The 13,541-nt window shown below is 35.3% G+C and overlaps 3 protein-coding genes across 3 annotated transcripts in view; 1 reads left to right on the forward strand and 2 right to left on the reverse strand.

The window, feature by feature from the left end:
* Positions 1-8,021, reverse strand: part of LOC120175022 (FCS-Like Zinc finger 8-like) — a 33,279-nt gene extending 25,258 nt beyond the window's left edge. Inside the window, exon 1 of the mRNA XM_039181724.1 lies at positions 8,006-8,021. The gene's annotated coding sequence lies outside the window, so the exon portion shown is untranslated. The remainder of the gene's footprint in view (positions 1-8,005) is intronic.
* On the forward strand, positions 1,787-2,701 carry LOC120175023 (non-specific lipid transfer protein GPI-anchored 19-like). The gene is made up of 2 exons (XM_039181725.1): positions 1,787-2,173; positions 2,376-2,701. Exons 1-2 carry the CDS (start codon positions 1,825-1,827, stop codon positions 2,684-2,686), a joined length of 660 nt encoding a protein of 219 aa, XP_039037656.1. The 5' UTR covers positions 1,787-1,824; the 3' UTR covers positions 2,687-2,701.
* LOC120175021 (probable RNA helicase SDE3) lies at positions 4,484-7,998 on the reverse strand. Its single transcript, XM_039181723.1, has 4 exons — positions 7,222-7,998; positions 6,963-7,133; positions 4,983-6,437; positions 4,484-4,754 (listed from the first exon to the last, which is right to left on the reverse strand). Exons 1-4 carry the CDS (start codon positions 7,996-7,998, stop codon positions 4,518-4,520), a joined length of 2,640 nt encoding a protein of 879 aa, XP_039037654.1. The 3' UTR covers positions 4,484-4,517.
* Positions 8,022-13,541: the final 5,520 nt, after the last annotated feature.

Consider the following 13,541-nt stretch of genomic DNA (forward strand, 5'->3'; position numbering starts at 1 on the left):
ACTCTTAAACTCGAGTCTGTTTGAGTCAAATGCATGGCAAGGTGACATGCTGATCAATACATTAGTGCAATCTGATTGAGCTTTGGCTCCTGCAGAAAGCATGGCTACAAGGACTAGAACAAAACATGTTGCCATCTTCATGTTTGACATATTGCTTCTCTATTGGTTATTGGATGATTTTTGAGAATTATGTACCAACTTTGCTGTTAGGGTTTTATAAGGAGATTATATGCAAATTAAGGCAGTTGTGGGTGACCAACTTTGCTCCTCTTTGAACTAGATCAATAGTCAACTATATATATATATATATATATAACACGTTTGCAAGTGTTCAATAATGGAGGCTTAAGGCTTTATAAAATTATGTGTGCGTGACCAACCTATAAACAAAAGTTTGGATTGGGTGGGTGGGTGAGTGATGGAGAAGGGTCGGGTGGACGAGGATTTTGGTCTATTTGAACCGATTCGAGTATCGAATTTAATCATTTTTATCTGACTCAACTTTTAAGATAAAAAAATTATTATATCTGACATTTTATTTTTATTATATAAAATAGGGATCTAATTAAAAAAAGTATAAATAGAGATATATTAGAACAATAATCCTTAAATATGTAAGATTAACCCGATAGAGTATTTTTCATGAATCTAAACTTAGCGAAATTAAACAAATATAGACTTAAACTTAGCGAATTTAAAACTCATATTTTGAACCAAATTAAATTTAAATAAATATAAAATATATTAATCTCGTACATAAGTGACTCATTAACCACTAATTATTATTATGATCCGGCTACATGGACTGCCCCAATACTTCTAGAGATAATATGAGGTGATTAGCATTAACCAACTAAAACGGTTAAAGGAATAGTTGTTGTTCCTAGAGATTATGGGTTCGAGTACCCGTGATTGCAGCAAGGTGATTGAGCGTTTACTAACCAAGGAATAGGGTATGTTCGAAAAATTATTACATCCATTATTATTATTATTATTTTAAAAAAGTTGCAACTAGTTGCGTAGCCAAGGAATATTTTTAGTTATCTATAAGAAAAGTAGTTGACAATAGAATGATAGAGAACCTACTTCAACAATATTGGTTTTGGTAATCTATTTTATTATTTAAATCTTTTGATTTAGTTGTTATTAACCAATCAATCAAGGTACACTAATCGCACACTTAAAATTAAAATGTAATTATTAGTTGATGGAGATGAGATTAGGGATGATTAAGAGATAGATTAGGTCAGATTTTTGGTTCACTCGAATATGATTCGAGTATAATATCCCTCCATTCGTTAATCGGCTTGATTCCAGTTTAAGGAAGCTCTATCCCATTTGAAATTCGAAGTAATCTTATAAGGTCGAGTTAGAACTCATCGGGTTCCAGTCAAATGTTTAGATGAGACATTAGAACTATTAAATAAGGTCCACGAGCCACAGTTTGAATATCAAGTTGTAAACTAAAAAAATTACATTGAAAAGGTTCCTCACGGTGAACTATGTAATATTAAATAAAAATTAATCGATCAATGAATCAAAAAATTATGAATATTAGAAAAAATATAACATAAATGTTAAAATATAATGTGTCCTCCCAAGCGGAAAAAGTGGAAAATTTGGCCGATTGCTTCTTGATTTGATTAAGCGATTCAAGTCAAGATAGGACATAATTAGTTAAAGTAGTTGAGCTTCAAATCCACCTGTTTTTCTCTTACTAAACCCGATTCCCTGCGTATAAATAAATCCACTCTCCTTTTGTCTTCCCAACCATCCAATTCCAACACTCAAATCATCTGACTTTTGTCTCTTCTCATCACGACAATGGAGTTTCCCAAGTCATCTTCTGACCATGTCCCGGTTCTGGTCTTGTCGATGATGATGATGATGTTTTGGTTGCCCGTTTATGGGCAGATCAACAATCCATGTACTCCCACGATGCTCAGCACCTTCACGCCCTGCATGAATTTCCTTACCAACAACAGCTCGGCCAACGTGAGTTCGCCGAGCGCGGATTGTTGCAACTCTCTTAAGAACCTCACTAGTGGTGGCATGGACTGCGTGTGCCTCATCGTCACCGGAAGTATCCCTTTCCGGATACCGATCAACCGTACCCTTGCCATATCCCTTCCCCGAGCTTGCAACATGCCCGGTGTTCCTCTACAATGCAAAGGTACGTGGAACATTGAAATTGACTATGGATCAGGCATAAACACATGATTCTACGTTAAAAGATAAATTTATAAAATTTTTAGGGCGTCGGTCCATCCTGCTCTTTATGATCCTAGTTTCATGTGATCTATTGAACATGAAATATTGCAGTTGTACATGTGCTTAACATTTGGTCCAATAAAAAATATTTCTTTATTTTGCAGCCGCCGGTGGTGCGCCTATTCCTGCTCCGGGTCCAATCTCATTAGCACCCACACTCGCTCCTGGAGTTTCGCCATCTTTAAGCCCCACAGGTTCCATTGTGCCTGAACCGACTCCGTCAGCTGAAGCACCGGATTCCGACACCACGCCGGCGTTAACCCCTCCATCATCGACGGCAAGTTCTGGAGGTCCTTCGACAGCCACCACAGGAAGCCGGGCCGGTGTTACCCCATCAGCTGCCAACCCCTCTTATAGTTTCTCACCATTCCTTTTGGTGTTAACATTAGGATTTGTAATATTCAAGTACTGCTAGGCCAGCAATGCCTCCAATTTTTATTTAAATTAATAAATATAATTTTTCTATTGAGGCTTATATACAATTTTCAATTAAATTTAAATAGAATATATATATATATATATATATATTATTTAATTATCTATATTTATTCTATTGATTGATTAATTTAGATTACGAATTATCAATATTCTTTATAAATGTGATTTTCACAATTCAATTTACTTTATTTATAATGTCAAAATTTAAACCCTTAATTTTATTTAAAGAACTTAATACCTTATTTTAGTAAACCAACTATTTTAATACCTTAATTTTATTTAAGGAATTTAATACCTTATTTCAGTAAACCAACCATTTAATCACGGGCTGAACTTTTTGAATTTTGTATTTAGTATCTGAACTCTCAGTTTTGATTTATGTTAGTAGTTAAACTTTTAAATTTATCAAAATCATATCTAAAGTTTAGTTTTTGTTTCATTTTAGTACCCACTGTTAAAAACTTTAAATTTTGTTTTATTTTAGTATCCCGTTCAAAATTTAATGTTAAGTTTTTTAAAAAATTAAAAATTTAGGTAATAAAACAGACTAAAACTAATAGTTTAGGTACTAAACGCGTTAAGTTTATGAGATGAAAGCTAAACGTTAGGTATGATTTTGAAAATATTGAAAGTTTGGATACTAAAATAAAAAAATAATAGTTTAGATACTAAATTTATAGTTTACCCTTAAATTAAATTATATTGCATTACTTTTAATTAACAGAAATATTTTAATTAGGATCTAACTTAACGACCATTCCCGCCACACTCCACGAATTTACTTAAACACCCTCTCCGTAACACGTTATTAACAACCTTAACCAACCGTTTCTCTTTCTCGCTCTCCCTCAGCGCCATGGCGACGAACATCTTCTTATTGCTCCTCCTTGGTGCGGCGGTGCAGCCACCGCCACCAGAACCTCAGAGCGCAAACTGCGTGGACGAGCTGGTGGTGTTTTCACCCTGCCTGCCCTTCGTGTCGGACCCTCCAAACAACGCCTCTGACTCCGTTGCTCCACAGCGCTGCGACGTCTTATCTTCTGCTTTTGAATCCAGCGACGGTTACTGTTCCTGTTACGTCCTTCGGCAGCCATTGATATTTGGGTTCCCATTGAACAAAGAAAGGGTTGCTTCACTGCCTTCTTTTTGCATGGCCAAGAACGGCGTCGCTTCTCTGGACTCGCTCTGCTCAGGTTTTCATCTTTTTGCCCAATTGTTTGATTCACTGATTTCTTGATTAAGAATTCATCAAGTTAAAAGCCTTTAATCTTTTGACTTGATTAGGAAAACTAGTGGCTTTTAACGCTTTGATTAATGTAATTGTGCAATTCTTAATTATGATTATGCAATAGGTGTACCATCGTTGCCGCCATTGCCAAGCACCACCGATTCATCGGATTCGTCAGACTTGCCTCCGGAACCTGTGGTAAACCCGCCAACACCACCGAGTTCCTCAGTAGAACAAGCTATGTTTACTTCTGCATCAAACCGGGTTTGGAAGCAAAGAAGTTGGTTCCTTCTTGGAATGATGAGTTTTCTTCTTAGTCTACATTCAATCCTAGTATGACAATATTGTAGATTTCCCAATTTCATTCAATCTATACTATTGATGTAAATAAACACTTTGTAATCAGCAAAATGATAATGTATGAAGATGTCCTCTTTCCATTTGCTTTACCATTATGCCATACTGTGTCACTTGAAGTGAAACACCTAATTTCATCACATTTATCACTGTGAAAACTAAAGCAGGCAAAGCAAAGGCCCCCCTATGAAAAGAATGGCAAAAAATAGAAGTGAAAGAACCCTCATGTGTCACATTTCCACCCGTCGGACCAGTCGGCTTCATCTGTCCAAGTTTTGGCATTTTCCGTTTCAGCTGTGTCTTCACCCCATCTTTCAGCAATGCTGCTTTCATCATGAATCTGACATTCCTCCAATGCTGGCACTTCATCGACGTACACTTCTTGCTTTTCAGGCAGAGCACAGCCCTGGTAAGAGTTGTTATCGGCACAACGCCATATAAGCTGGCTCCAGTATGGGTCCTGCCATTCATTTATGATTCATCCACCAGCTAAACAATGAAATTATACAATGATTCTGAGGATTTATATACTGGATTAGCAAATTTTTGCCTACATTATTCCGGCAAATTGAGAATATAGTATAAAAAAAAAACTAAGATCCTCGACTATGTCTTCTTACTTCTTAGTCACACAAGGTCTTACTAATGATTACTCGAAAATAAATGAAAACCACAAGTGAATCGATACCTTGGCAATTATGTGTGGATTTCCAATAATAACAAGCAAAGCTATGGCACGGGTAATGGCCACATTAAACCTTCTAGGATTGCTCAAAAACCCAAGGCAGTGGATTCTGTCAAACTCATTGTGTTTGATTGTTGATCGGACGGTAGATATGATGATAACTTTCCGTTCTTGGCCTTGGAATTGTTCGACGGTGCCAACCTTGATATCTTGTGTGTCGAGGCTCTCAAAGGCCTTCTGTAGTTTCAGGACTTGCTGCCTGTAGGGGGTTATAATCCCAATATCTTCCTGGCTGAGAATCCCGGTTGCTATCAAACTATTAACAATTTGTACAACCTTGCTGGCTTCAATCCGATTGAACCATGACGGATTACTTCCTTCCCTCTCGTCACAGCCTTGTATACCAAAGAAAAAGACAGGGTACTCCTTGTTTGGAAAAAACTTAACTGAACTCAGTAACGAACCTGTGTCATCTTTGCAAGGGATTAATTCTCCGTTGTAGAAAAGCAATGAAGGGAGATACAGGATCTCGGGGTGACATCGGTAATTTCTAACCAATTTTGTCACATAGTTCTCATCCCCATTAGAGTAACACTCATGTTGGAACAGCCTTTCTAAGTATGACTTCCCCAGTCCAAAACCATCGGCTTCTCGGGAGTATATGACCGGGCCTAACTGCATTGGGTCCCCAGCAAGCACAACAACAGTCTCTTTTTGGCAAAGATGTGCTAAAGGGATCATGCTTTCCGGTTCTGAAGCTTGACCTGATTCATCCAAGAAAATATGAGTAAAATGGCCCTTACTAACACTTTCTGCATACAGGAGGGAGGAACTCATGTACGTTGATATCACGATTCTGTAGCAGGCCAGAGCTCTAAGCGGAGGACATTTGAAGATAAGCTCATCAAAGAAACAAAACCGAAGAAAATTCGGTTTGACATCATCATATGGCCGCGTAGCTGCATTTAGTCTGAATATTTCATTCTCTTTAAGCTCAACAGATTCCTCATTGAGGAGTTTCTCTAGTATGAAATCAGCTGCACTATTTGAAGGTGCGCACACAAGAATTCGAGAAGACTTTTGGGTTTGATAGAGCTGGAGGATTGCCTCCACTATTGTCATGGTCTTCCCTGTACCTGGTGGCCCAAAAATCATATAAGGTGGTCCTCCTTTGCAGCCGAGTATCATCTCAATTGAACACATCTGCTCCTCATTAAGTGTACAACAGATGGGCACTAGTGGAGTGGTTTCGATCACCCTACTTTGGGGTGACTCAGATGGAAAAAGGAGACTTACGTCTAGTCTTTTTGTAGCATCAATGGCATGGTACTGCCTTCGCATATTGATTCGGTTATACGTGAACTGCACATTATAAAGATTTTCATCTATGTGATCCGAGTGAAATTCAAGTGCAAACTTCAAGTACACTTCCTCAGCTTCTACTCTGTGGATATAACCCTGAAAATCACCACATTCACTCGTCAAAAAAGCCAGAAGATTCTCCAAAAAAATAATAATAAAGCCCATAAGACTAGAATGAAAAATGGAATTGGAAAGAGAAAGAATAAGACTAAGAAAGATATCAGAAAATCCATACCATACAACATACAGATATCGAGATTTATGATTAAGAGTTAAGACAGCCCAGTTTGTAACTTTGTATTATTCAGATATGATATATGCATTCCTGTTTATACAGATTATGTTGACGATGGCATCGGAATAACAAGTATGCATTATCCGCTCAAAATGAAGAAAGACCTTGCTCTTCAGTTTTTAATGACCCCAAGAAGCTTGACCTTAAAAACGGATAAACATCTAAGCATTAAACCACATATAGACCGGAATGACATAGCAGCAATTAAGTCCACAGATTGTCAAGAATATAATTCAAATATCACAATTCACACTTCAGCCGAGGAGGATGGAAGTAACTTAATGTTAAAAGGAAATAGCATAGAGTATTTTGCATGTAAACCAGACCTCATAAACTCGAGCTGCTTCACTAACATCTTCACAAGCGAGTTTAACGAATATATGATCTCCATGAACAAGTGATGGCCTTTTTTCAGCGAGCCCCGGGACCTGAAGTGATAAATACTTCCCTTTCTTCCTCATGTTGATGTTCTCCATGTTATAGGCCCTCATATCCTCCTGAAGCCACAAAAAGGGATTTCTCAGTTCCATATAATGCATATCAATAATCAACCATATATTATAAACAACTGAAGATTAGAGTTACCTCTAGTTGTAACTCTTCCAGGATTAAGAGATGTCTTAAGTAAGCTGCATAATTATCTCTTGTAAGGCCGGCTTTTATAACATCGGGAGTCTGCTTATTCTCGACCAGTTCTCTGATATCATTCGGAATGCCATACCAGGGAAGCTTGTTTCGAGCACCTCGACCCATTGCCCTTGCCGGGCGTGACCCAGTAACATATTCATCAACCGAAAATTGTTTCTTTCTTTGAGTTCTAGAGTATGGCTTTTTAGATGCCAAAGAATGTGAGATCTTGTCTTCGACCAAGAGAAAGGCCACTCTTTCCAATCTTTCACCCTCAACATCAAAATGCACTATCGTAGTATGCAAGCCGATTTCTTTTGCTTTGCAGGACAACCAAAGGGTTAAAGTCTCTCCGGGCTGTATCATTCGATCCTCTAAATCGAAGAACTCAATGAACTCTTGGCTTGTATTTTCGTCAGAGTTCCCCAATGGAGGTTTCATCAAGGAAAGAGTGAAAGAGTTCTCCGGTCTCGATGCATATATTTTTGTCCAGCATTCCACAGGATCATCAGTGGTGTTTTTGATACTGATGAAATCGAAAGCAGTTAACCCCACAGATACATATCGAGGATTCCCATTTGAAAATGGGAATGGTGTAGAGATTACAAGAGGACCGTCCTCAAATGGATTGAAATTACAAACAGATTGATCAATCGCATAATCGATGAAATCTATTCCTCCTTTGTCACCAATGACGGAATATTCGTCATCGGATCTGTCACCAGTCGTTCCCATCACTAACCTGAAAGAGAAGAACCGATTCTAAACAAACAAGAAAACACAATAGCCAATCATAAAACCCTTATATAAGCAGACATACACATATAAGATACAGTTCATTACAATGGAAAAATGAATGAGAACAAATTTTCAGCATCATCAACAACAACAAGAAGCCGACATCGCACCACGATTATGATACTAAAAAAAGAGGGAAATGGTAAAACATGATGATGATAATCAAGCTCGATTTCAAATGTCATTAGAAATCAAACAGAAAAAATCCCAACATTTCAATTTTTGAAATTCAACATCACCATCAAGGCATCAACCATAACGTTCATGTAAAAATTCATGGGGGAGAGCATAAACCAGTCCACAAAGCAGAAACTAATAAACCCAGAAACAAAAAAAATGACAATGTAGAAGAAGATAGAGAAAACAAAGGGAAAAACCACAGCAGAAACATAATTTCAAATCCATACTCTGCAAAAACTAGGAACACATAAAGAGTAAGTAAACATGAAACACTATATTGAAGGGGGAAAAGCAATTAAAAAGAAGAAGAAAAACTCACCTCAGTGGATGATGAACCGAAGCGTGGACAGTGGAATATGGAAGAGTGGGTACGAAAAGATCAAAACAAAACGCAGAGAATTCAGGGACTTGGGGGAGAAACTACACAGATAAACCATGAATTCCTTTCTTGTTTTTAATAAATAAAAGGAATAAGGAAAAATAAAAGCATGACCAATCACAATCAGCAACTTGTGTGGCAAAATCATATTGGCTCTCACGGCTTCTTAAATTGGCTTTGCTCATAGAAAGTGAGAGATGCATACAATTAATTCCCTTTCTGTGAAAGGAAAGCTAATTATACTTTAAGCTCTTCTTAGTCTCCACCTGTGTTGGTAGGTTACTATTTTACATTCGCTTATCTCATTATATATGAAAACAAGGGACATTCATTTTTGAAATGAACATCTAGTTTAGTTGATAAAACGTAAGGTTCTTAATCTTGAGGTCGTGGGATCGAGTTTCACGGAGGGCATTTCATAATTCGGAAGTCTCCCACAAAAGCTGCTCTTAACCTGACGTTGGGGGCATCCTACTATCTTACCTCCCCTTACTATATTACATATGAGAATAAGGATCAGCTAATTTAGTCTCTACCTTTGAGTCATTAAATTATCAATTTCAAATTAATCAATTTTCTTACAATTTTAAATAAAGTAAACTACACGTTTAGTAGCTAAACTATTACTTTTGGTTCGTTTTAGTACTTAAACTTTTATTTTTTTTCAAAATCATGTCTAATGTTTGGTTTTTATTTCTAGTACCCTATTAAAAACTTAACTTTAATTTTTTTTAAAAAAACTAATAGTTTATGTATTAAAACAAACCAAAATTAATAATTTAGGTACCAAACTTGTTAAATTTTTAACGAATGGTACTAAAATGGAACAAACACTAAACGTTAGGTATGATTTAAAAAAATAAAAGTTTAGGTGATAAAACAGATCAAAACCGATAATTTAGGTGCTAAACACATAATTTACCCATTTAAATATTATGCATAAGAAAAAAATTACTTAAAATTATAAAAATTTATTATCATATGCATTGATGATGATAAATCTCTTATCTTTATACTTTTCTAAATATTCTAAAATGATTACAATATATCATATGTGTCTAAATATAAAAATATTTATGTATATTTATAAGTAAAACTGATTAAACCTAAATCACTTAAAGACGATAACATTCTCTTTTTTATGTACCACTTTTTAAGTGTCTTTATAAATATTTAAAGATGTATAATATTATAATCATTTTACGATCAATTTATACGAGTTTTTAAAATTAAATCTCAATGTTTAAAAGATATATAATATATATGATTTATATAAACATGACATAAAATTCAATAATTACATAAGTAAAACATCAATTATATAAAAATTAATTGTTATAACATTTAAAATCCACTTAATTTTATAATAACACAGGAAATCATATGATGATGTGTTACATTAGATTAAACTAATATTTAAAATTAGTTAAAAAATTTAAAACTTACCTCAATTTCTCTATGATCTGCTTCCAATCTATCAAGTGTCCATCACCCTTGTAACATCCCGAATATCGAATTGGTAGTTTTGAGTAAATCTGAATGAATTTTAAAATAAAAATAAGATATCATTTCAACCCAATATATAGTCTTATCAAAACTTCTTGGAAAGATAACCTAATATCTAGTCTTGTCAAAACTCTTTGGGAAGACAACAAAAATCTAATCTTGTCAAAACTCGTTGGGAAGACAGCTCAATATCTTGTCTTGTCAAAACTTCTTGGAAAGACCATCTGATATCTATTCTGGTCAAATCTCCTTGTTTTCTTCCTCGTAATCCTTAATTTACTTCTAGAAAACCGCATCAAGACTTCCATTTTAGCCTAAGATTTTGTTTTCGTTCGGTTGAAAAGGGAATCTTTGAATTGAGTCTATTACGAGAAGGACTAAAGTTGTAAATTGCCCCTAAAGTTATCTAAAGGTTGAAAATCATTTAAAGAAGTTTAAGTCACGTAGGGAAAAATGTTCCTTTGTCTTCTTCTTCTTCCGACTTCAAACTTCTTCTCATCATTTTAGTGTTTTAAGAAAAGGTGAAAGCTTTGATATCTCTCATTCTCTTTTCGGTTTTATAGAGGTAAGAAAGACAACCTTCACTCCTAGTAGTCCATTTCAAACCCACTTTCTCATATTTTGGTTATGGTGATCAAGATTAGGGGTTTTAGAGAGGTTTTAGGTTTTAGAACCTTAGAGTGATTCTAACTTGTTTTAAGGTTTAAAATCGTGTTTCTACCTCTCCTAAGTTATTCGATGGGTTAATGACTCATTTCATGTTGTTCTAGTAACATAAGTGGGGGAAGGCTTCAAGAGCAAAAAAGAGAGAGGATAAAATAGTACTTGTGTGAGCTTAAGGTTGTTTCTTCGGCTCCTAATTGTAAGGTAACACACTTTTAACCCTTTTTTACTACTTGTAACTAAATATTTGTAGTATGTTGCTTGTATGAGTGTATGAATCATTTGGGTGGTGTATTTGGGTTCTAGCATGAAAATGGGAACTTGATGTTATTCATGCATAATGCAAAGACTTTTTATGATCTTTGAACCTACATAAGCTTTAAATAACGTTAGGGACCTTGGGAGGGTCTTAAGAGATATTTAGAGTGTTACAGTCGTGAGAGACATGACAATATGGGTTTGGGGTATCATTAATATAGGAATATATCGATAATATTCGTTTATTAGGCTGAAAATCAAATGGTTTTGTATAGAAGTATCGATACCCAGTTCTTGGGGTCTTAGTACTATTCATAGGATATCAATACTCAGGGTTCAATATCGATACTAGAGAAAACTTTACAATTTCTAGTATACCCAAATTGTACCAATACTCGAGACGATATTGATAACAATGAGGCAAGTATTGATACTATGTTGTACCCCATTTCATCAAGGGATTCATGTAATGGTTAGAATCAAAGGGGAGCACTAATAAAAGCTTGCAAGTGGAAATTTTAACAATTGTTTGATAACATAATATCTCTATAAGGTAAGATTTCATAAGACTTATGCATTGCTTGATGCTCGGGAAAGCATTGTTGACACCCGAGTTACTTGTGTATGGCGTTGGTTTACTTGAGTAAGGAATTATCCGGATATATCCAAGTTAGTGTTGGGCTCTATGAATGCTAGTTGGATGGGGTACTGATGCTAAGTGACTCGACCATATCCCGAGGACTCTAGAGGAGTAGACTAGCTGAGTGAGTTTTTGATGCGATGTAATCCGAACTCAGCTCGAGTTATAGGGAGACGTTGATGTTATGTGACCCATGTCTCGTCTAAGGTTATTAGTAAGCAAAGAGAGGTATGAGTTTCGCGATGCTAAGTGACCCCGAGTTACACCATGATGCTTACTCTTGTTGTTGTGATACTCTATACAATGTTCATAACAATACCTATAGCATGCTCATTTATTGGATGTATGTAGTATACTTGTGTTTTTTGTGTGGCACTGAGCTTGTGAGCTAAGTGTTTGAAATGTGTTTTTGTGCGCATGTTAGTATGTCGAGCCATTCGAAGAGCACTGTCGTAGCAGAATTTCCAGCATTCCTCACAGAGTATTGTTTGGTTACTTGTAGTGGGCATGTGTATTCATAGGACCCTTTTTGTTGTATTCGGATTTGTAAACTATGAGATTATATTATTTTGATTTAAACTATATGTTATGGAGCTCTGGTTTGTAAAAGTATTTTATGACTATTACTAATGTCATTTCATAAATATATGTTGTTTTAAATGAAAAAAAATAGTTAACCTCTTTGGTGGTTCCATGCGATATTCGAATCCTCTGAACTTTGGATCATATTGAATTAGGGTGTTACAAGGGTTGAAACTCTCAATTTTCTCATTTTTTTCATTGTAATTGATTTTTTATTTCGAATAAAAAAGGAAAGGAAATATATAAAAAGGAATAATGTAATTTTTTTAAAAAATATTTCCTAATATGTTAACCCAAAAACAAATAAAATGCGGTGGGATGTTAGATATTTTTATAATGACATCTATTCGTTTAAAAAAGATTCATTTTAATCTAATGGTTGAAATTAATTTAGTTCTCCTAACTCTTATTGGAAAATTCTTATTATAATTAAGGATAACATACAAGTATAATTTTGTGGATTTCGCATTGTATCCGCACTAGTTGGGACGGAGATGGGTATAAGTTTAGTGGGTAGTGAGCATGTGTAGATGTAAAAAGCCATACCCAACGTGGGTAATGAGTAGGTGATAGGTTTAAGTCCTTACCCGCCCCACATCCACTCGCCCCAAATCTACTCGTCCATTAACTATCCACCATATAAAATTTGGACTATTATAAATTTAGATATAATTCTAAAGATTATTTTATAAATATTAAGATTTTATAGGACATGACATGTAATTTAACCAAATATTATGATATAAATACTTTTAAAATTGAAGTAGGACATTTCTCCTATCTCAAATCAGTGGATATAGACAGGTATAGACGTGTATGGGATGGATGGTGGGTATCCAGTTAGGCAGTGAATGTGGGGATGTATTTAAGAATGTATCTGTGTGGGCATGTGTGGATGGTAAGTAGGTGGTGAATACGAAAATATTAGGTGGGTATGGGAATAGGAGAAGGAGTATTCGCACCCGCCCCGCCCATTTTCCATCCCTAATTATAATTTTGTATTTAAATCTATATTTTTATTCAAAATTTTAATAATATATTTTCCATCCCTACATGTGATTTTTTTATTTGTATATTCCACTACATTTTGAGTAATGAATGAATAAAAATAAAACGAGTTTGACAATCGAGAATGAAAATAAAACGAGTTTGACAATCGATTACGTGTGAAGAAGGGTAACGCATTCACAACCCTAAATTTGGTACTTAATTACTTAGGTGGTGCCTTAATAGTAGATCATATAACTTTTATTTCCAAAGAAGTCCATATTG

This window comes from Hibiscus syriacus, unplaced genomic scaffold (genome assembly GCF_006381635.1).
Source record: "Hibiscus syriacus cultivar Baekdansim isolate YM2019G1 unplaced genomic scaffold, ASM638163v2 tig00112159_pilon, whole genome shotgun sequence".
Classification (NCBI taxonomy): domain Eukaryota; kingdom Viridiplantae; phylum Streptophyta; class Magnoliopsida; order Malvales; family Malvaceae; genus Hibiscus; species Hibiscus syriacus.

Excerpts from the sequence above, each read along its gene's own strand:
- LOC120175023 (XM_039181725.1), top strand. The coding sequence starts at position 1,825 with ATGGAGTTTCCCAAGTCATCTTCTGACCATGTCCCGGTTCTGGTCTTG. Across the intron at positions 2,174-2,375 it reads TGTTCCTCTACAATGCAAAG|CCGCCGGTGGTGCGCCTATT; the intron begins GTACGTGGAACA and ends TTTATTTTGCAG.
- LOC120175021 (XM_039181723.1), bottom strand. The coding sequence starts at position 7,998 with ATGGGAACGACTGGTGACAGATCCGATGACGAATATTCCGTCATTGGT. Across the intron at positions 6,438-6,962 it reads AAGCAGCTCGAGTTTATGAG|GGTTATATCCACAGAGTAGA; the intron begins GTCTGGTTTACA and ends GGTGATTTTCAG. Across the intron at positions 4,755-4,982 it reads ATCCACACATAATTGCCAAG|GACCCATACTGGAGCCAGCT; the intron begins GTATCGATTCAC and ends AATGAATGGCAG.